Source organism: Miniopterus schreibersii, assembly GCF_964146895.1.
Source record: "Miniopterus schreibersii genome assembly, chromosome: 14".
Lineage (NCBI taxonomy): Eukaryota > Metazoa > Chordata > Mammalia > Chiroptera > Miniopteridae > Miniopterus > Miniopterus schreibersii.
The window spans coordinates 43,566,857-43,590,044 of record NC_138114.1 but is presented as its reverse complement, the minus strand read 5'-3'; the positions used below and the strand labels follow the sequence as shown (position 1 = coordinate 43,590,044).

Sequence of the window (23,188 nt, the reverse complement as noted above, 5' to 3'; positions counted from 1 at the left end):
AACTGATGTTTGTAGATTCAATGTACTAAGTAGTTTCTTTTCTCTACAGTTGTACAGCTCTGCTGAATTTGGGAGAAGGTGGCAGCTTATCCAGGAAGGGGTTGTACCAAACAGGTTCTACTGGTAAGTCCCACTTTATTTTGTAGCATATTAAGACATCACCTGGTACATAAGCACTGGATTCTACTCATCCAGAGCTCTCACGGGAGGTCTCTTCTGATTGGGATATGCTAGGGCAGGACGTGGCATTGGGGTAGTAAACATTTTAAGGGAATATTAAAGCAGTGTCACAAATTACTTAATAAACCCAAAATAGATGATTGAGATTAGTGAACAGCAGGGGCTTTGTAACTGTTATTTTGTTCTATTTTGATGAGACTTATGAGACAGACGCTTAAAATTTTAATAGTGACTTTTATTAGTAGAAGCATTATGCACACATTTATTACATGTTCAAATGAAGGTTTTCATTGTAAATAAGCAGATCTTATTTTGTCTAAAAGTAGATCTTCCTCCCACTCCTGATTTCAAGTTTCCTAGACCTTCCCTTTATCATATGGGACACAACCAATATTCTTAATTACTTACTTGTCCTTCCAGAAATGTTCTATGAATCACCAAATACATTCTTAGTCAGCTTAAGCTGCTTTAACAAAAAGACAGACTTGATGGCTTAAACAGCACATTATGTCTCCCAGATCTGCAGGCTGGGAAGTTCACAATCAAAGTGCGGGCACAGTTCCTTCCTGGTGAAGGCCAGAGGAGTTCAGAGAATACTGCAGGATACTGCAGACGGCTCACTGATTTCTGTGTCCTCACATGGTGGACAGGAGGAGAGAGCTCTGGTTTCTCTTCCTCTTTTTATAAGGGCACTAATCCCATCATTCAGACTTCAAACTCAAGGCTTCACCTCAACCTAATTACCTCCCAAAGGCCCCACCTCTACATACCACCAATCACCCTGGGGATTGGGGCTTCAGCATATGAGTTGGGGGCCATGAACCATTACATTCCCAACCCTGGAACCCCAAAATTCATATCTTTCTCACATGGAATATATATTCATTCCATCCCAAGAGTCCCAAAAGCCTTAACTTGTTCCAGCAAAAGCTCTAAAGTCTAAAGTCCAATGTCTCATCTAAGTATAATTTAAATCAGATAGAGTTGAGACTCAAGGTATGATTCCTGCTGAGGCAAAATGTCTCTCATCTGTGAACTTGTGAAACCAGGTAAATCATGAGCATAGTGGGTCAGGCATAAGATAGACATTCCTGTTACAGAAGGAAGCAGGAAGGAAGGAGAGACAGTTCCCAAGCGAGTATTAAGCTCCCGCCACCTGGTAGAGCTTTGGTCTACTTCTCTTCTATAGATGCTAACCCCATCCTGGGAGTGCCCTCTCATGATCTCATCTAAACCTCATTACTTCCCAGAGACCCCATCTCCAGGCACTAACACTCCAGGGGTTAGAGCTTCAACCCGTGAATTTGAGGGGGACAAAAACATTCAGCCCATAGATTTGCATTTACATAAATGTTCTGTGCCTTGTTTATTTGTTTATTTGAGGGGTTGCACTTAACAATACACGTCATCGTTTTTTTCATGGCTGAGTATTATTATACCCTAAGGATATAGATTGGAGGTGAGTCCTAGGCTTATTTAATAAACACAAATAAACTGTATATGTTGGGGGGATGTGTGTGAGGGGAAAGAGAAACATGGGGGGCGGGAGAAAAGAGAATAGAAGGGGAAGAGAGGAGAGGAAGGGAAGAGACAGGCATCAAAAGAAAGAGGCAGAGAAATTAATATTTATATTTTTAAACCACCTGAGCCCATCTTCCTGATGAAGCCAGAGGTGGCCGCCTTCCATGGGAATGGGTGACTACTGTTGAGAAGAAGGAATATAGCAGGAGTTCCTTTGGCTTTTGTGTTTCCTAGGGCCTAGGTCCTGGCAAAGTAAGAACAAAGTGCGGAACAGTCTAGTGTCCTTTTGACACTGCACGACAATCCCTTTTGCATTTACAGCCTAAACCCTGCCAGAAGATGTGACTCCCTACCCTAATGTATCTAACCTGCCAATGGAAAAGCCACTTAGGTTGTTTTCAGACTTTTACTTCTATAAAAATGGCCATAAAGAACTAGCTCAGACCCGAGTGTAAATATGCTTTGTTCACAGCATTCATAATCACTGGGCAGTGACCTTTTCGGAGCCAAGGTGCTTCCTGCAAATAGGACAGTGAGAGGTGTCTCCCCTTTACGCCTCCTGAAATCACTGTGCTTCTCACCAGCCTTGGGACTTGCATGCACTTCTAAGAGAAATGCATTTTTATATTTCTCATTTTCAAACACTGCCCTAGAACCCCCGTGGGAGTTGAAAGCCAGAGACATGCATTAGAAAAATATGTTAAAATGCATGTGAAACTGTCTGAGTAGGTGAAAGACAAGCCATTTGCAAACAGACTGGTCAAAGACAACACATAAAGCCTTCTATGTGGAATATCTTTATTTTCCTCATCATAAAGAGACATTTATAACTGAAGGAGGTTTTTGTGCATGAAGGCCATTCACCTCTTTCCCGCGGCTGCTCTTGCTCAGGAACGACTTGAGCGTTGCTTTTGGTGTCCACATTGGCCTCTCCCTTCTCCAGGAATTTGGCTCTGGCTATGCCCGAGTCTCCCTTCTCTGATAAGTGAAGGACTACATTAGTGCGGTCCTCCTGATTTAACCTGGAAATAGAGCTGATGCTTTGCCAACATGTGAGGGACAAGTCCTCCCTCAAGTCCTGCTTCCACGGGACTGAAAATATCTCACACGAACCCAGCACTAGAGGGTAGAAAGTTATAGTTCACAGGGGGCTGGAAGCAAGTTCATTCCTACCCATAGGAACAAAGAAAACCATTGACCAAAAGGATGGACAAGGCAGAAGAACAGAGATGAGACTATTCCCCGTGAAGGTGGCACATGTACCCAGTGTTTTATGGCTCACTGAGGGTCCTGTTTACACGCAGCATCGTGAGGTGAACGGACCCCAGCCCTGCTTCAGCGGGTGCTAGCTGCAGTCTGTTCTTATCTGGCCTTTCCAACTTGGTCCGTCTGGGTCCATGGCTCTTGTTTGCAGTAGTAAAGATGAGCCCAAATTCAAGACTTATTTCCCACTCACATCTTCCAGTAATAACTGTTAGTTTAACAGTTCCGTAGTTAAGAAGCTACGTGCTGAATTTGACGTTGAAGAAGAACGTGGTCATTGGAGGATCAGTGGTACCCAAGTGCCTTGAATAAGTGAGGCCCCTACCAAAAGCTACATTTGCTATGAGAGGTTGACGAATGTGGTTTGTTGGGATCTGATTCAAGGTTAGGTCAATGCGACCGAAGACAGTTCCAATTAGAACCCACTCGGCCATCTATCATCTATGCAAAAGACAAGGCAATCTTAGGGCTGCTCCACTTCATTACAAGTAGGTTCAGACTTAGCTTATTGATTATGTTTCTCTGACATATAGGGGGCTGGCTGGAAACAGGGACAGATGAATGGTGATTACATATTTTCTGTGACTAATCCTCTCGTGGAAAATTAAGAGTTGGATCAGCAATGAACCTTTGTTACTCGAGAATGCCAGCCCTGTTCCAGTGATGTCCCTCAGGGGGCATATGACGGTGGTATTGCATGGCAGAGAGATTCCATCCTTAACATGTGTGAGCGTGTATACGAACCCTCATTTTTCCCCGTGGTTCAGGTCCATTAATGGAATGCCTTTCCATTCCACATCTTTGGCAACAAGTCATATTTGTTAATCGCTCGTGTGCCAAGCTGTGTGCCAGCCTCTGTGCATATATAGTTTTAAAAAGTCCTCGAATCGATAATGTGAAATAATTTGTTGATCAAAACTCATTTTCAAGATGTGGTAGAAAATATGCCACCTATTTTTAGGGAAAAAAATAAACAGGAGAGATTGGCTCATGGGTCTGGGAAGTCAGAAGGTCTAACTTTTCATAGGCTGCACTAGATGTAGAGGCTCATTAAAGCCATCAGATCTTGATCTCTCCCCATCGCTCAGCTCCACTGGCCTCTGTGTTAGCTTCGCTCTCAGCCAGACTCTTTCCTCCCGGCGGCCTCTGCAATCTTACATCTTCGCAGATTCCCTCCAGTGGAAAAGTGAATTTCCGAAGGAACACCATCACTCGCCTTCAATTTTCTGTCGAGCTGGAAATGGAACATTTCCCTCTCCAGAATCTGCTCTTCCTCTAGGCTTCCATATTTCTCTATTCCTTGGATCCTGGCCTTAGCACTTAGAGTCTCACTCAGCTTTATTCCAGTACTCACCTCCTCTTACAATCTTTGAGTCTCCCGGTCCCATCAGTTCTTTCTCCTTAAAATTATACCTACCTCCTTTCTCTTCCTCCCTCTCTAGCATTGTGCTGGCTCAGCATCCCTTCCTTCACACTGGGAACAGTGAAAAAGCCCCTCTGTTCACCTCCCCATATCATATACAGCCTGAGCAATCTTGTAAGCATGCCCCTGCTCAAGTGTTTGCCTAGTGCCTCATTGCGTACAACAGAAAGTTGAAAAGTTAATGTAAGAACATAACTAGGTTCTTGCCAACCTGGGCTCAAGTGTTTATTTTCTGACCCACTCCTATATTCTCAATTCTGTGTGCTAAATTTCAAAGGCCAGGTAAATACTTCTAAGAACTGATTAGTCTATGGACCAGTCTATACTCCTAATCCCTCTGGTTTTATGCATGTTCCTTCCGGGGGGGTGAACTATCCTTTCTTGTTTTAGCAGCAACACCTACTCTGTGTCAGGACAGCTGTGGTCTTTGAATATGAAGATATGTGAGAATCTTTGTCATTATTAAGCTCACAATACTGGACCCTTACGGCCTTTTACTGATGCCTGCCTCTACCATGGAGCCTTCTTTGGTTCTTACTTCTGGTTTTCCTGAGCAAGAAGAATCTCTTTCTTTGAAGTTAATGTGATTATGTCACAAATAAAACGTAATGCATAACATGCATTGCATTACAGGTCTGTAATTGGTAGAAATAGCATAGGCTTAGCGTCGGCGTACCCAAGTTCAAATCCCAGCTTCGTAATTTATTAACTGGTTGATCCTGAGAAGCTGCTTCTGCCAGAGTTTATTTTGAGAATTAAAAATGTCATAATAATTATTGAGTAACTTAGCACTTAGTATGTTCTCTGTATTTGTCTTTTTAGTGCCTATTTCTTTCTCCTGCTGGAAGAGAAGTTCTTTAAAGACAAAGACTGTCTTTAACATGTTTCTGTCTATCTTGTGTGCAACAGCAAATGGAATAGCAGAAACTTGGTGTGTATATGCACCCACATGAGGTACTGACATTCATTGTATGTACACACATAAACCCACAAACACAAACAGATTGGAACACATCTTGCATGGACATAGTTGTTAAATGAGGCAGCGTCACTCTGGAAGGTTGGACCTCTAAGCCGTCGAAGTGTGTATTGAATGGGGAAGGTGGAATTCTGCAGCAGTAAAAGCAACACTTTCCCATGCAGTAAACTATGAACTCAACAGGCCCTCCTCAATAATAATGGGATCCATGTGGGCAGGTGAATTTAAGCAGAGATGGGTCCTCGACTGTTCTCATGGAGTTCTGTCCTGGGCTGCTGATATTCTCAGACCCTTTACACACTTCAGAATGTGGGATTCAGAACTCAGAACCCCCTTTCTTTGGAGTAGGGATTGATTCTCTCCTTACACTACCCGTCATCCTCCCTGACAGTCTCTTCTGGTCCCTGTCCCCTACCCTCTGAGCTGAACCGTGTGTGGCTGGATAAGGGGCAGGGGGAAGGGGCAGCAAACCGCTCCTGAGATCTGACACCCAGACCTCCCAGGAGCTGCTCTGGGGCATTTCTGGTACTTGTACTAGGGCTGCTGGACACGAGGACTTGCATTTTCCTTGAGAGGCCTGGTGTTTCATCTTTCTTTCTGATGATGATCTCCACATGAGTGCTGCTTTCCAACCCTCTTGCACCTTCCTCTGATTCTTAGTCTCTCCCTACGATTAGCAGGTTTTCCCTACAAATGAAATGAAATGTCCCCTGTGGCCGTGTGAACCCATCTCTTTCCCCGTGACCTTCACTCAGTAAAGGCCATTGTCCACCCCTGTCCTCCTTGCCTTGATGATTTCCTGTCTTCGTGGACTGCAGCTCCTCTGTCTCAGCAACTGAGATTCAGTCACTTCTCTAGATTTTTACTAAGAACTCCTATGATGACAGAGTGCAAGAGATGGCAGAGAATAAGAGTGAAGGGGGGATCATAATTATGGCTTAGTGATTTAGAATAATATTAAAAAAGAAATTGACTTATGCCCCAGTGATCAGACTTTGCTTGGCCTTCAAGTTCAGGAGCCTCTGGGCTTGTACAGTGTCTGTATGTGGTTTCTCTTGTTCATCCAGTCATGGGTCGCCTTTGTATGTTGCCTTCAGTCAATAAAAAATGGTGTTTAGTGTTTAAGAGTGAGAGCTCTGGAGGCAGAATGCCTTTGTGAATCCTGTTTTCAAGGGATGTGACAGACCAGCTGTTTCATTAACATATTTAAGCCTTACAGTCTTCACCTGTATAATGGCCATCATAAGAGTGTCTTCCTCATATACTTGTCAGGATTAAAGTGAGAATTCAGATTAAACTCTAAACATATGTAATGCATGATGAATAAATATTAACTATTTTTTACAAGAGAAATAGAGAAGATTTGGGTATTAATGAGTTTCTGAAATGTGTCGATCTCATTTTGATATTCAACTTAATAATTTGTTTTCAATGAGAATTTTTAATGTGTACATGTATATTTTTCTTTGTCACCCCAGAATCAGGAACAATGTTTAGAAAATCAGCTTATTGTTCTATTTTATAGCTTCTCAATTATTTGAAAACTCTTGTTACCCAGTTCCCTTAATTTGCATCAGTTTAGTAACTTTCAGAGTTAGCTCTTGGTTGTGAAGATAAAAGCAGCTTGCCCTGGAGGGCCTTGCAGCTTGAGGAGGGACTGCAAGGGAGCCTTTGTGGGCTATATGGAAGGATCTTGCCCCTGCATAGCTGCCCCTCTGTGAGTCTGCAGCCAAGCATCCGCCTTGGGGCCTGAGGTCACAAAGCTGGACATGGGATTGGGAAGGGAAGAGCAAAGACAAATTCAAACCTACCAGTACTTCTGCACTGCCTCTCACCACCTCTAACCAAAACGACCTTCCGAGTGAAATGGCAGCTGCTTCCCCCTGTCTTCCAGGATCTCACACACATTTCCTTCCGGTCCATTCTCACCTGAAACCATGTATCGACTCCAGGAAGCATAGTTGTAGGTTGGCCAACTGGATCCAGCCCAGAAGCATCACAGTCTACCTCTTGGAAACTTGGCCCCTGTGCACATCTTTTTAAACCATATATAACTTTCAAATGAAGACAAAAACAATATTATGCTTCTACTTAGCCTGGTAGAATTTTCTCCATACAACTTAAAACATGACACATATCTTCCTCCCAAAATGAAAAAGAAAAAATTGCAAATGCCACATCATCTATCTTTCGATGATATTTCTCTGCTGAGTCATACTTCTACCTTCTGTACAGGGCTGGACAAAAGTAGGCTTACAGTTGTGAGTACATGAAACATAGAGTTTATTCTTGTATTATGATTTATTAATTGTATTATTTATTTGTACTGTTTGTCATTTTCCATACAAACAACCATAAACCTATTTTCGCCCCCCACCCACATATTCTGTAACCAAAATACTAGACTCTAAGGTCAACCACTCCTAATACATCGTATATTGAAACATAAAGGAATGGGAGAGAAGAAAAGGAAGGGAAGCGATGTACACACACAACAAATATATTCCTATTAATTTATGATTTGGTGGGAAGTCTCTCGGGAATGGTTCCCAAGGAAAAGGCTTTGTCTTTTGAGGAGCCAAAGATAAGAAGAAATTGACCAAAGAGCTGGGATAGGTAAGTGCCTGGAATAGCGCCTGGTACATGCCTTATATCATCAAATCTAAAATTTCATTGAATGAAGATACACCCTTTTATTGTGTATCTGTCAAAAATTTTCTGACAATTTACCGTTATCATTTCAGTGATTGTAAGATACCAGCTGGTTTAAGGGATATTAAATTTTTGAAAGTGAGCATTTGGAATTGATGAAATGGGTGTACAATAAATATATGCTGGATGAGTGAAAAATGAGGAATGGATATTGGGGATGATATTTATTTTTCAAATCCAAGGTTAGGCAGGGTTGTCTTAGTAGATAACTAATAAGATGCGGGATGGTAAATTCTGGGCAGGAGGGTAGAGAAGCCCCAGAAACTGGCTGATTTGACTGGGTAGGATTGAAAGGCAGAGCAGGCTGGGAAACATCCTAAAAATAACTATAAGATGAGCAAGTCCATGAAGATGACCAGCTCTGATGTGTTTGTGTATCAGAATTTCGGGATCCTTACAGAACTTAGAAGCCATTGCATCTGACTTCCTGTGACTTGCAGGAATCCCTTCTGCAGAATTCTAGATAAGTGGCTGCAAACAGCCTTTTGGATTGAATTAGAACTTTGTCTGTCCATCAGGATTTATATTTCTCCAAAGAGGATAACCAGGGAAAATGGACCTGTCCCAGTGTTTTTTATTGTTGGCTCTGGCACTTAAAACAGCAGCACCACTGAACGCAGCAATTCCATAACTTAGAGAAAGCTGTCAAGGTTTTCACAGGCGTGGCAGGATGTGCCCTGGGGTAGGGGACAGGACCTGCTGCAGCATTTATGGGATTTATGGTAAAGGGATTTACATCAGTGCTGAAGTTTAAGGCAGATAAATCCCAGAAGACACATATTACCAATAATTGAATTACAAAGCCATTATCATGTGCTGAACAGAGCAACTTTATGACTCTATTGTGATAAGATGAAACTTGTTAGAATATTTATGTGCCTGAGATCCCTTTGGCATCACCAACCCAGAGAACACACCACTTCTTCCAGGTGCCTCTCCTGAGTAGTTAGCCTTCCTGAGTAACTCAGTAGCCAAGGAAAACAGTGCTTAAGAGGTGGAATCCAAAGCAGACATAGCATAGAGCCACATCAGGCACAAACCTCACACTTGACCTCACACTTCAACAGATCCTGCACCCAACGTATTTACTTTGTCAGCTGAAATCGAACCTGTGACCTCTTGGTGCATGCAAGATGCTCAACCAACTGAGCCACACTGGCCAGGGCTATCAATCTTTTTTAGTGTAAGACACAAACATTGCTATCTGAATTAACACTATCTTCCCTGAAATACAAACAGATAAAAAGAAAAGGGTTTTTTTAAAAAAATATATCTTTATTGATTTCAGAGAGAGGAAGGGAGAGGTAGAGAGAGAGTTGAAACATCAATGATGAGAGAGTCATTGGTCAGCTGCCTCCTGCACGCCCCTGACCGGGAATCGAACAGAGATCTCCTGGATTCTAGGTCAATGCTCAACCACTGAGCCATGCCCGGCCAGGCCAGAAAAGGGGTTTTTGTTTTGTTGTTCTGTTTCTTTCCATGAGAAGGATTCCTGGAGTGAGTCAAGAACCTGGATTAGTAGCTCCATCCTTGACTCCATGCGAGTGGCGGACCTTGGACCAGGTGTTTGCTCGCCTGAAGATTTGGTCTCCTTAACTGTGACATGAGGGGTTTGCACTGGTTAATATCTGGCAGACTTTCCATCTCTAAAGGACCTTAACTCATATTGTTCTCCTTACTCTTTACAACAGTCTTATTGTTAAGTTTATTGTCATCACCCTTACAGGTAGCACCTGGAGCTGTAGAGAAACTAGAAAGCCGAGGCTCCAGTCCGATTGTATCATTTATGAACTGTGTGCCCTCGGGCAGGTAAATTGCTTTCAGAGATAACGCTGCCTTTCTCTTATCTCACCATTATTTTTCTCTGAATTTGTGTCGCGTGTGACTTTTCTAGGCACACAGTATGGATCCTTATCCTAAGTGTTGATAATTGATGAGCAGGTCACCAAGGGCACAGCCTCACAGGGCCTATATGACAGCAATCCCACACTTAAAATATGTGCACCAGCCGCAGACCAACACCGTATGAAAATGACAATAGTGTTTTCTGTCGTTAAAGCCCCTTACAGTTCATAATCATAAGTATTTTTTTACTACACAACTTTCAAGAAATGGTGTCACCATCTTACATAGTATATATTTATATTTATACACACCCTGTCTTCTCTATTGAAATATAAGCTGCATGAGGGGCAGAGATTTTGCTCTGTTTTATTTATTGCTAAACCCTCAGTGCCTAGAACTATCCCTGGTGCATTGTCAGTGTTCGGTAAATACTTGCTAAATTCCTTCATTTATTCACTCATTAACTGATGTAATTGAGGTTTCCCTGTCTCCCCTGCCGGTGTTCAGTGTTAAGGATACCCCACGAGTCTTCAGTCTAGAGCAATAGTCTCCATGGCGAGTTACCTGCAGCAGCACCCCAGGGGGTGTAGAATGTGGTTCATTTGAGGTGTGGGGAGACATTTTTACAATGCCTGATACTATTTTTGCTTCTATTTTAGTTTCTATTTTGTGTATATTTTCTAAAGTTAACGCATGTGTACTCTAGTGCATTTCCACAACTTACAACTAACACCCTATATTGGGCATGTGCTAATTTTTTCCCCCTCTCTTAATGTGTTCCAGCAAAAAAATGTGGAGATTGTCATTCTTGAAATTCTGTTGTGGAATATAATTTCCCTGAGTCATATAGTTTCCAACAGCACAATGCTCAGGTTTCAATTAATTTATGCTCATATTGTTCTACCTTCTCCTCTGAAGTTCTCTGTCCTTAACAGAAATGGAAAGAAAGGGGAAGTGGGAGGTTCTCTCCACTCCTTGTCTTCTGTTAATATGGCCCCTGAAGAAATACAGGGTGTCCCCCCCAAAAATGTATACACACTTTAACAACTGATAGCTCAGTTTTGAAAATGAAATATGTTTTAATGAACGCTGCCTTTATACTTATTCAAAATGTATGTTATATTCCACCTGGCGTGGCTCAGTGGTTGAGCGTTGACCCATGAACCAAGAGGTCACCGGTTCGATTCCCGGTCAGGACACATGCCTCGGTTGCCTGCTTGATCCCCAGCGGGGGGCATGCAATAGGCTGCCGATCAGTGTTTCTCTCTCATTGATGTTTCTCTCTTTCTATCCTTCTTCCTCCCACACTTTCTAAAATCAATAAAAACATATTTTTTTAAAAAGTGTGTGTATACAATTTTGAGACATCCTATGTTCTTGTTTTATTAATAGTACAGATTTATTAATATTCAGAGTACTCTATAAATGCATCTTCCTTGTAAAGGTTTTCATGTTACTGATGAGGATAACAATCCCTTTGACTATCACCCCCAATTCTAACGCCTTCCAGAGGTGGCCACCATTAGGAATTTTGAAAGTATGTCTATTCCCACTAGCATTTTTTCCCATGTGTATGCATTTTTTGCTTTAAGTTAATCAATAGACAGTATTTAGATAAATTGGGTATTTTCATTTAATAGTTGCAATAAAGACATTAGAGATCTACCTCATTAATTTTAGGTTCTGGCATGGCACAGTCTCCAAGATAAATTATTGAGTAAAATCAACAAGTTGCTAAAAATACATAGGGTATGATATCACTAAAGTTTAAAAAGATAAAAAGAAACCTTATAAAAAAAATTTTGTGAGCTCCTCCTTTGCCTCCATCCCAAACTCTTTGATTATTTAAAATACATTTCTCTGCATCTCATCAGCACTCATTTCTGCTTGGGGATCATGACTGTGATCTGGTCATGCTCCCTGGTGTCTTTCTAGACCCCCCTCGTCTGTATTCAGGAAAAAACACGGACAAACATGGGGAGGAGCCATAAAAGTGGGGAAAAAAGAAGAAAACGGGAAATTCAGTCAATGGCATAAGAAGCAAAACCATTAGTTTAGAAAAAGGGAAAGTGGGGAAGAGGAAGAGAGCATGGCCACACAATGGTTTATCTTGACCAGTTGTGACCAGGTAATTTTGATGTTCAAAGAGACATGCTGCTTGTTTCCAAGCATTGCTCTTTAAACGTTCAACTTTATTTATATCATGCACTTGTTTAGCAAACATCCTTACCTCCCACAACTCTCGTAAGCTTTATTCCTTCATTCTGGGCCAGACTTCCCATTCCTCGCCCCTCTCTCTCTCTCTCTCTCTCTCTCTCTCTCTCTCTCTCATTCTCTCTCTCTGCCCCCCCTCTCTCTGTTTTCTCTCTCTCCCCCCGCCTCTGTTGCAGACCTAATATAACTAACAGTGAGGCCTCTGGCTCAGGGAGTAAGGAAGACAAAATGCAGAATTTGAAGAGCTTAAAGTCATTGACCGTGCTGACGCTCAGTAACCACTGCATGCGTTCAAGACACTAAGCAACATTTTTACTTGTCTGTCTGTCTCTTTGTTCCTTGTGACAGCGACCTTTGTTTCTGGGCACCCAGTGTGACGGTATGGAGACCAGAAGAAAGTAAGCATGCTTCTTAGGCTTACGGTCGAGGTCGCAATGACACCTTCAGGCTGTGCTTTATTTTTTTCTAGCCCATTTCCCATTGATGGGCAGGAGATGAGACCTCCACTAAGCTGCTTTGCTCAAGAATAAAAGTTGCAGCGTGAGCCAGGACTTCAGGACTTCCCTGATGATGTCTGCCTTGAGAGCCTTACGGTCGTGGCCAGTGAGGTGGAAGCCCTGAACTACAGAATTGGAAATCGGGGTGTCCAGCCGCTAACACCTGTTTCTTTCCGCTGTAGCAGACAGGGCCACTGGCTTCCATGGCTTTGTTTATGGAGAGAGCCCCTGAGAACACGAATGCTCCATCTAAAACTAAATGGACAGCCCTGGCTGGTGTGGCTCAGTTGGTTGAATGTCAGCCTCTGTACCAAGAGGTCGCTTGTTCAATTCGCAGTCAGGGCACAAGCCCCGGTTGCAGGCTCGATCCCCAGTAGGAGGCGTGCAGGAGGCAGCCGATCGATGTTTCTCTCTCTCTCCATCACCCTTCCTCTCGCTCTAAAATCAACAAAAACATATTTTAAAAAACGGAGGAAAGCAGATGTCTCACCTCCCCAGCCTTGGTTCCTAGGCAGATTCCTCCTCATGGTTCCCATGCCATTTCCTGAGGGTCTGAACTCGAATAAACAGGCCCTGTCCCATCACCGTGTTTATTTTTAATATTTGCTCTGCGGTTATCTAGATCAGGGCATTTTGTGGCTCCACAGCATTTATTGAGCACTGTATTAAACTGGTGGAGACTCAGACAAAATGCCAGGAGAATGATAAATTAGTGACATTTCTGAGTTTCTCTGCAGAAAATGCCTACAAAGGCCACATTTGGTGATTGCCTTTCAGAAGGCTGACTTTGCATTGCTGACGTCACAGCGGACTGGATCAGGGAGGGACTGGTTTATTTGCATTCTTGACGTTGGTAATCCTTAGATTTTATTTAAAAATGGCTCCTAGGTGTGGACGCCATCTGAAGACCCTGGAAGTGTAGATGCAGGAGGCTGGCTTTGTCTGGTTTTCATCATCAGAGCTGGATCTGGCATGGCCTGGGGACCTTCACCTTACACTTTGGTTGGACTGGGAGATCTAAGCATGAATAGATGGGAACACAGTCTTCTTTTCAGCCGTTTATAATCTTGCCAACTTCATGTTCTTCAGTGGCATCTGTGGCCTTTAGCATCAAGCACAAAACCTTAACGTGGTGCACACAGTGCCCCTGCCCAGCCTTTTATTGTATCTTCTGCTGCTCTCCTCTGAAAACATTAGATCCATCCTATTGACTTACTAGCGGATGCCTAGCTGGGTCATCCTCTCTCTGACCTAGGACCTTTTCACTTGCTATTTATCTCTAAATAGAATGTTCTTCCACCCCCTCTCTCTTGATCATATTATTGCATCTCCTTTAAGATTCAGTCCATTTACTCTAAAGGCTTCCTGTCCTTTCGTTCTCCCCTAGGTCTCTCTCTGCAAGTGAAAGGACAGCAATCCTATGTCTTCTAAGAGCACCTGGAATATTAGAACCCTGTCTCATGGGATTATTGTCTCTTCCATAGCTCTGAAGCTCCTAAGGGCAGGGGATCTGTAGTTCTTATCACACAATAGGGCATTGAGCTGTTTCACTGAATGAATGTGTTTTTATTTATTCACATATTTCATCTCTGGGCTGTTGACTCTTTTTTTTGGTCTATTGATTTATGATGATTAATTATTTCTGCTAATAGGGAACCCAGGATCTCTCAAGAAGCTTTTATTACCAACATTAATTTAATTTTGAGATGAGTATTAATATTCTCTATCTAGCTCCTGAAATAAGAAAGGGAAAGAAGAAAGAAATCAGATGCATTTCTGAGCCCTTGCTATATGCCAGGAATGTAAGTGCTTTAAGATGTAAATCTAAGAAAACTTATTTTAGCCCCATTTAATACATTAAAAACTATCAAAGTACAGAGATACCAAGTGACTTGTCAAATGTCACACATACAGATAAAGTGATAAATGCTCCTATGGCGGGTTGTGCACTTCTCCTGTATCCAAAAACATTCCTTAAACATTTACTGAATATCTGTACATTGCATGCTTGGGGCCTGCTTGGAAATTCAGAAAGGGTTGAGCTCGTCTGTAAATAAGAGGGACAGACAAAAATGAGTCACCAACTGAACCATGGCCTCATGTATGCCATGCAGATGTGTGCCCATGGTCCTGAAAGTGACAAAAGTGAACCAGCTTAGCTTAAGTGGCCTCCCTGCTGGGAAGCCTATTTTCAGCTTCACTCATCTGCAGCTGAGCCATGGACCGTAAGTGTTAACAAGGCAGAAGAGGGTCAGAAGGCTTTCTAGACGCAGACACAGCGCATGCAAAGGCCTGAAGACATCCCTTCCCTCTGTGCAATTCAGGTCAAGAAGGGAATGTATTCTCCCACTTAGATACAGCAGCGATATAAAGATATACAAGATACAACCACCCTATTGCCTTTTTATATAATTAAAGAACTGTGGACCAAATTTTTCCTCTCATATTTGTGGAGAGGTTCTTTCTGAGACCCCAGAAGACCACCCCAATGTATCAGATATATCGTAAATACTGACCAGTGTAACAGTGTTCTATTTATTGAGGAAACCTTTTTCTCTGTACTCTGGTAATCACAGACAACTTACTGATAAAAATGAGCACCTGCCTTTTTGGAACTCAGAGAAATAAGAGAAGCATTTGTGCAAAGAGATCCAGCCAACCATTAGGAAGCATGACGAAGACATGTGTACAGGGCAGTCCAGAAGCGTGAAGCAACAGTGCCCCACACCCTGCGTTTATTACCAGGAGTCAGACTTACTGGCCAGACATCCTTGAAACCATTCTTGAGATCTCACTTTGAAAATAAGATCAAGAGCCCAGCTGCCATGGCTCAGCAGTTGAGCATCAACTATGATCCAGGAGATCACAGTTCAATTCCCGGTCAAGGCACACGCCTGGGTTGCGGGCTCGATCCCCAGTGGGGGAGGCGTGCAGGAGGCAGCCGATCAATGACTCTCATCATTGCTGTTTCTCTCTCTCCCTCTCCCTTCCTCTCTCTCTAAAAATCAATAAAAAAGAAAAGAAAAAAAAGACAATTTGGGGTCAAATTTTATGTTTATGCTGTTTTTCTTTGATTTACTATCATTTTTTAGCATTGTTTAGGTAAAATTGGCAAATAGAATTATAACATATTTAAAGTATACAACATAATTATTTGATGTACGTGGACATTGTAAAGGGTTTTCACAATTGAGTTAATACACCCATCACCTCACATATGTACCTTTTCATGTGTGCGTGAGAACCCATGACTTCTACCCTCTTAGCAAACTGTAATTATAAACACTGTATTATCAACTGGTCACCATGTTATTACACAATAGATCCTCAGATCTTATTCATTTTATAACGTGAAGTTTGTACCCTTTTACCTCTCCCCACTTCCCCCTGCCCCCAGCCCCTGGCAACTATCTATCACCATCACCACCACCACCACCACCACCACCACCATCATCATCACCACCACCATCATCATCATCAAGTACAATAGTTGGTCTTAAAATACACTGAAAACCACCAAACTCCAGTTCCAACCAATACGTATAAATGGGCTAGAGAACGACATTGTTTTTCATCTGTAGCCATGTGCTTCTGCCAAGAGTCCGGTCAACGGCAGAGCCATTAAAACCAGCACCTCTGCAGACCTTGAGCACCGCTTGGTGTCCGCTCTTGAGACTTCTCCAGTGCCACAGAGTAAAAGCAGCAATAATTCTTTATAACCTGCCTGCAGACCTGGAGGTGCTCCTGGACTGCAAGAAAAGGGGTGAGCACATCAGCAAATAAAAATAGTTGGAAACCCTGTGGTGTTTGACTTGAAAGTTTTATTTTGTTGTTGCCGTTGTTTTACTACGTGGACAAATATCCAAGCAGGGTAAGGGAGTTGGTTAATCACAGCAAACTCTGGAGAAACAAAGGACTCTGTTCTGTCCCCGTCTCGTTGCATTAATTGAAAAGAGGGACATGTCCCTTGAAACAACAGCTCCTGCCTTTAGAGATAACAAAAGATCTTGAGAGACTTCTGCTTTTGTTGAATCGATGCAACTGGATGCAGAGTAATTATTTTGCTTCCCTGGACACTAACCGTAAGCCAAGCAGATAGGTCCACGTGCTAGTTTCAGCATCGTGTTCCTGGGCTGCCAGTTCTCTCCTAGAGATAATAGCAGGCAAGGTGGGAGGTAAACGATGTAACTAACCAGTGGTAGTTTGCAAAACACAGTTAACTCCTGAGCTTGCTAGTGTGAGGGTTGTCATGAGCTTGTTGTTTTTAATGCTGATGACTATGGCCTTGTCAGAAGAGATCACCTTTGGATCCAGTCAATGCTTCAGTATGGGAAGTGGAGAGCCACTGTCCCTGGACATCCAGACCCAGCAGAACTTTACTGAAATGGTGGTGAAAGTGCTACCGTCTCCCTGTATCAGATTCCAGTGATGTGAAGTATCCAAGCACATGCCCTGTCTCTTTGGGGGGAAATTATAAACCCTTGTTGAGACATTTCTTAGGGATTAGGAAGCAGGATTTCATGTTTTGAGCATACACTGAATTTCAGGTCATCTATCAATCAGAAAACTTACTGACAGTGATAATAGGGTCTTAAGGAGACTTTTTTTTTTCTTTTTAAGATGAAGAAAGACTAAGCTACCTAGGTTTCAGAGTCTTTGAGCTGGGAAAACTGAGTTCAAGTGAGAAGAGTTGTGGGAATGCCCTTAACAATGATTAACATGCGTATTTCGAGGAGCTCACAGACACATACCCTCCCCCCTTCCCTTCCCTCCTCCTCTCCATCTTCCCTTCCTTCCTTCATCCCTTCATTCATTTATTCCTTTCTTCTTTCATTCAACAATTAGCTATTATAGCTCAAGCACTATATATAGGAAAAATCTCCAGTAGCTCTCCTATTGGGGCAGGGAGGGGAAGTGTATGTTGGGGAATGGGCTGCTTTTATCTGGAGAAAGACACAAAAATCATTATAACAAACTATTATAGGATTTATGCAAAAAATCACTAATGGTTGGTAGGCGTCCTGACTCTGAGGAGTATTTTTAACATTTGTATTTTCTCACATGGACTCACGACTGGGCAGATGGCTCAGGGCAGGCAGAGGCACCAATTGCAAGGCATGTGGCCATTTCCATGTAGAAATGAAAAATTAAATGAAAGTTCTGCAGATCCTGATGAAAACAAATTATAGAAGGTCCCAAGTTTAATTCATCTTACTGTAGAGATGTCTTAGAGTATGATCGCCCACATTATTTATGTAACAAAATAATTACTTTCTATTTATTATGGCTCTCTGCAAGATTACACTACATAATATAGGCCTCCGAGGCATTGTAAATAGACTTTTATTTTATTTACACATACAGTTTCAAGCACATACCACAGCAGCACATCTGTATTTCCTCCTAACATTGGCTCAGAGAATGGTTATTTTTTTGCTGTATGGTACTCAATGTCGGTTGGGCCACGTGGTTTTTTCATAGTTCATAGGGTAGCAGTGGGTAGTTAGGCACATTTCAAATGAAATAATTAATTAGATCGGTTTGCTACGTGATCACTGTTCAAGACACACAGCTAAAACAACCTGCCTGGCACCTGCCTAATAGTCTGAAAAGTTTAATACACTGTCAGGGAGATTGTTGCAGAAGGACAGATGCCACGTGTGGGACATACTGGAAAGTCTGAGCTGATAACACACGATATCATTGCCAGAGTCGAGCCTGGCCTCCACTAAGTAAAGGTTTCATTACTGTTTTTATGTGAAGTGGAAGTTTTGCTCTCAGGCTTTAGAAATAAATAAGGAAGCTGTATCCCAGGGCTGGTGGTTTTAGAATCCTGTGGACACCAGTAGTCTGCGGACTCAGCTGAGTTTCTCTAAGGCACGTGTGCAGTCGCCGAGCTTGATGTTCCTTTTCATGTTTCTTCATCTCTTTAGGTCTCTGATGGGTTCAAACAAGGAACCAGATCTTGTGCATCTCGAGGCCAGAACTGTGGATGGTCGTAAGTAAATCAAGTTTTCCACGATGTTCACAGTAATGTTAGTTTTATCAATCTGGTATGGACCATGATCCAAGTCATTTGGACACAAGGACTTTTCCTATTCTTAGTAACTCAGAATTATGTTAATAATTTTCTACAACTCTCATTTAATCAGGGTGTTTTTCTTTCCAGGTAATGAGAAAATACAAAATTCCTTATTTCTGCCATGTTGTGTTGTTGTGATTGCTTTTGTTTTGCTTTGCTTTGATTTTTCCAGTTTCCTTATTTTATCAGATGCCATCCTGGCAATGCCTTGTGTCTTGTTTGGAGACACACAAAGCATTTAGACAGCATAGGCCAGAAGAGAACCATCCTGTGTGTCCCCATGAAAAGCAAGAGGAGGGCAAAGTCCCCTGAGTCAGTTGCTCACCTTTGGTGCTCAGAACAACCTTAGGCCGTCTACAGTGAGTACTACACTTCACGTGGAGATTGTGGCTCAGGGACATGATATAGAGGAAAGTCAGGTGTAAAACCAGAATTTAAGTCCTTGTCAAAAGAAATCTAAAGTTCGCTCACTAATTGTGTGACCTTGAAAAATCTACTTAAACTCCTTATGCCTTAGTTTCTTCACTGTAAATTAAATATGTGAACAATAATGCGTCCTGTAGTAGCTAACATTCACTGAGCACTCGCCCTGGACTGAGAATTATGCTACCCACTTTATCTACTTTATGTGTCACAAGGAATCCTCACAATTTGTAGGGTGTTAGTCCCATTTTGCAGATGAGAAAACCAAGTCATAGAACGTTTAAGTAACATATTGAAGCAACAACATCAGTTTCCTTCTCCTTCTCTAGTCCTGAGGATCTCCAGAAGGTCTAAGAGTTGACCGGATACCCCTAGAGCTAAGATTGGTCACTAAAGGTGAAAAAGACAAAGGCAGAAGAGAAAGTGTGTAGAAGAAAATGGAATGAAGAGAGAAAAGATGGGGGGGGGGGGGAGAGGTCCCAAGTGTAGAGTTTCCCTGTACTTTTCACCCAGCTTCCCTCCAAAATAGCATCCAGTAAGACCATAGAACTGTAACAAAATCCAGGAAAGGATCATTTCTTGGGAGAAATCTTTCTCGAACTCCCAGTTTCTAAACTAAACCACTTTCTCAGTTTGTTTACTTTCATCCAACTCTATTCTTTTTCTTTATTGCGCTCATCTCGGTTAGAAATTCCACATTCCTTTTACATGATTATTTGATCATAGCCTTTTCTCTCCCCCAGTAAGTGCTGTGGGTGCAGGGGCCATGTATAGCTTTGTTCAATGGTCTGTCTCCAGCACATGCCACAGTGTCCACATGTAGATAGAGCTTAATAAATATTTCTTCAACGAATGAATGCATAGTTGACCGAGTGTCAGGGTAACCAGCGGGCTACTTAACCTCACTTACCAGGTTGTCTGAGAATTTTACAGCATTGCGTCTCGGACTTTAACATGCATATGACCCACCTAGAGACCTTATTAAAATGTAAATTCTGATTCAGGAGGGGCCGGAGAATCTGCATTCCTAAGGAGCTCCCAGGTGAAGCTGATGATGCTGGTCTGTGGAACATGCTTCGGGTCAGAAAGTGCCATAATAAAAACTAATGAAAGAGCTTCAGGGTCTGTCTCCCATGACTACACCCTTGTTTGGAGAGCTCTGGGTGGAATTTTAGATTGCTTTCGCATTTGAGTTTTTGGGGATGCTGCTGCTTTCTGGCTCGTGGCATTTAATGCCCATAACCCCATATCCTGAAAATGACAAGGCCATCACTTTCCCTGATCGGCACTTTTTTCCCCCACCCAACATCATTCCTGTGTTCCCTGCAGGCACGGAGGTTGATAATGTCAAACTGTCATCTCAGGCTCAGCTTCCACGAGGCATGAAATATATCAGTTCTAATTTTATTTATTTTATTTTACTTTTTTGCAAAGGCAGCATCTTCAGAAACTATCCAAGAGTGAAAATTCAATAAAGGGATTTAATTTGAAAAGTTATCCCTGTCAAAACAAAACAGAAAAAAAAAAAATTACCTACCAATTGAAGTAAAGGATCTAAGCCTGACCTGAGTGTAAAAAAAATGAGATTATTCTGGGTACCCTGCCCTCCCTCTTCTGCCCTCCCTCCTTCTCTCTCTTTCTCTCCATCTCTCTCTCCAACACAGTAACCATGGCTCCAAGCAAAAGAAACAGAAGAAGGAGAGAAGGAAAGAGCCCAGAGTCAGTAGCGAGGTGTTAGTAGATGCAGCTGAGAGTGTTATTTCAGAATTAGGCTCCAGGCCGGTCACTTGCTCCAAGAATTCCAGTATCCATACGTTACCTCTTTCCCCATTCCCTGATTGAAATCCCTTTTGTTTCTCCATCTCTTCGTTATTATTTAGTATAAAACTTAAGTGTATAGAACTCACCGTGTATATTCTAGGTCATGGGTCCTACAGGGAAATGCAAAAACAATGTAATCCTGTTTACTTTGAACAGGAGTTTTTTTCTGACCGTGATGGGTTTAGGAATTTTGTAGCCAAGGCACTGAGACTTGTGACACAGGAACACCCGTCAGGACCTTACTTGGTTCGTCCCCATGGGATGGGTTGAAAGTGCTTATCGGGGTTTGTTTTTCCAAGTTTAGGTTTAGTCTCATCTCAGTCCCCCTAGGTGGCGTTTTATAATCACTGCCCGTTTCATTGGAAGTCTGGGCATTTGGCGGGGGAAGCCCTGGGAAGCGTTTGCTCTATGAGGGCCTGTGACCGGCACAGGCGTGTCTTCCCGTTGTGCCATGAAAGCGGGTGTGTTGTTGTCTACAGTCGTGATAAGGATGTTATTCTTTCCTGTATCACCTCTGTCCCCGGAGACGAGCTGAATTACAGCCTCAATTACAGTCAATCACAAGAGGTATTTTGGGAAACTTTTGAACATATTTATTGAATTTATTTTTGTCCCCCCACATTTAACTGAGAACAAATGGGCAGGGCCTCATCCAGGAAACAAACATTTTAATGTCTACAAATCGTGTGTGTGTGTGTGTGTTTGTGTGTGTGTGTGTGTATACACACCCATTGTATGCACCCACTGCATTAAAACTGCTCCCTGGTACATCACAACAGTAAGAAGGAAACCTACTTTCTATTGATTCACCTAATATGGGCACATTTGTGTACGTGTACGGAATGTACATAGTGACAGAGAAAATGGTGACCAAGCCGTTGGATTAAAACTTTGTAAAAAAACGTATCTTACTTAATTTTGGTCCTGTATAGAAACCATTCAGAGCCTAACACGTTTAATGTTTGTTGACTTAATAAATACATGTGTGTGTCCCTGTATCGGCACGATTTGGGGCCTTTAACCATAGTGTTTTTAGAGTCCTGTGGGCATAAAAAATTCACTAACTCCCTGAAATTATGTGCCACATATTATATATATATGTGATTTTGGAGGGAAAAGACATCACTTTTATCAGAATTTTTTACATGGCAATTTGGTGCATAGTTCTATATTTATGGTCATCTGTAAACATCATCTTGTAAGAGAACCTGAAATACCAAGTTCAACCTTTCTCGCTTCCTGAAGTGAAAGGCCAGGCTGGAGACTTGAATGTTTCTGTACTGGTGGTGATTCGTCCAGGCAGGGACGGGGGACAGGGACAGTGCCTGGCCTCAGGGTCTGTTTGTATGAGTAAGTATCCTTGTAACAACTTGCCCAAGGACTAATCTCTCTCACTAGGGAAAAACAACCATGGCCCTTGAACCGGCTGTGAAAATGCTCAAAAACTCTTCCTGAATGAACCTCAAAGGAGGACTTCCAAGCTGAACAAAAGGAAACTCAACTTTTTATAAACATCATCCCACTAATTCTGGTCTTGGGTGCCAACTGGACACCCCATTCCTACTCCCCATTTTCCAGCCTCAGTCTAATTTCTACAGGGGCGTACGTATCAAGACGTGGATAGGGCGAGCACTGCTGGAATGAGTACCGTGGGGAGGTGACAGAGGCCTCACTTCTCACCAGTCCTCAGTAGATTAGCGATGGGGTGTTTGAGTTTTTACTATAAGCATAAAGTACTTTTAAATCAAGGACAATAAAAAGGATACTTAGGACTCAAGTGTATCCTGGGCTGATACAGATAAATGCTTATGTGAACTCACACACACACACACACTCACACACACACACACAGATGTACAGTGTGTGTTAGTGGATACAATAGCAAGTTAAACATCTTTTCGTATCAGCACATATAAATTTAGCCACTTATGGTGAATCACTCACTGCACAGGTCCCCATTGTACAGTCAACTATAATTCAGTCAGTCACCCTCTTGTTAATAGATATATCGGTGTTTGGCTCTTTCAAACAGTGCTGAGACGAGTACACATACACACATGTTATTTATTTGGTTAGTGAGCATTTGAGCTTACACACGTAGAAGGCACTGCTGAAAGAGAAACGACCGAAATCCCAGTTTCAAGGGTATATATGTTTTCAATTTCTGTAGACGTTGTCACAGTGCCCTGTGAAATAGTCCCACCAGTGTCCGAGCTTCAAGATGACGA

At 42.4% G+C, this 23,188-nt stretch overlaps 1 protein-coding gene across 5 annotated transcripts in view; it reads left to right on the top strand.

Annotated features, from left to right (window-relative positions):
• Nucleotides 1–23,188, top strand: part of SORCS1 (sortilin related VPS10 domain containing receptor 1) — a gene marked incomplete at its 5' end in the record, with an annotated part of 395,914 nt that overhangs the window by 259,834 nt on the left and 112,892 nt on the right. For all 5 annotated transcript variants that reach the window (XM_081158777.1, XM_081158779.1, XM_081158780.1 and 2 more), the window contains 2 exons: nt 50–123; nt 18,568–18,632. In XM_081158777.1, the coding sequence (XP_081014903.1) occupies nt 50–123; nt 18,568–18,632 (139 nt within the window). The remainder of the gene's footprint in view (nt 1–49; nt 124–18,567; nt 18,633–23,188) is intronic.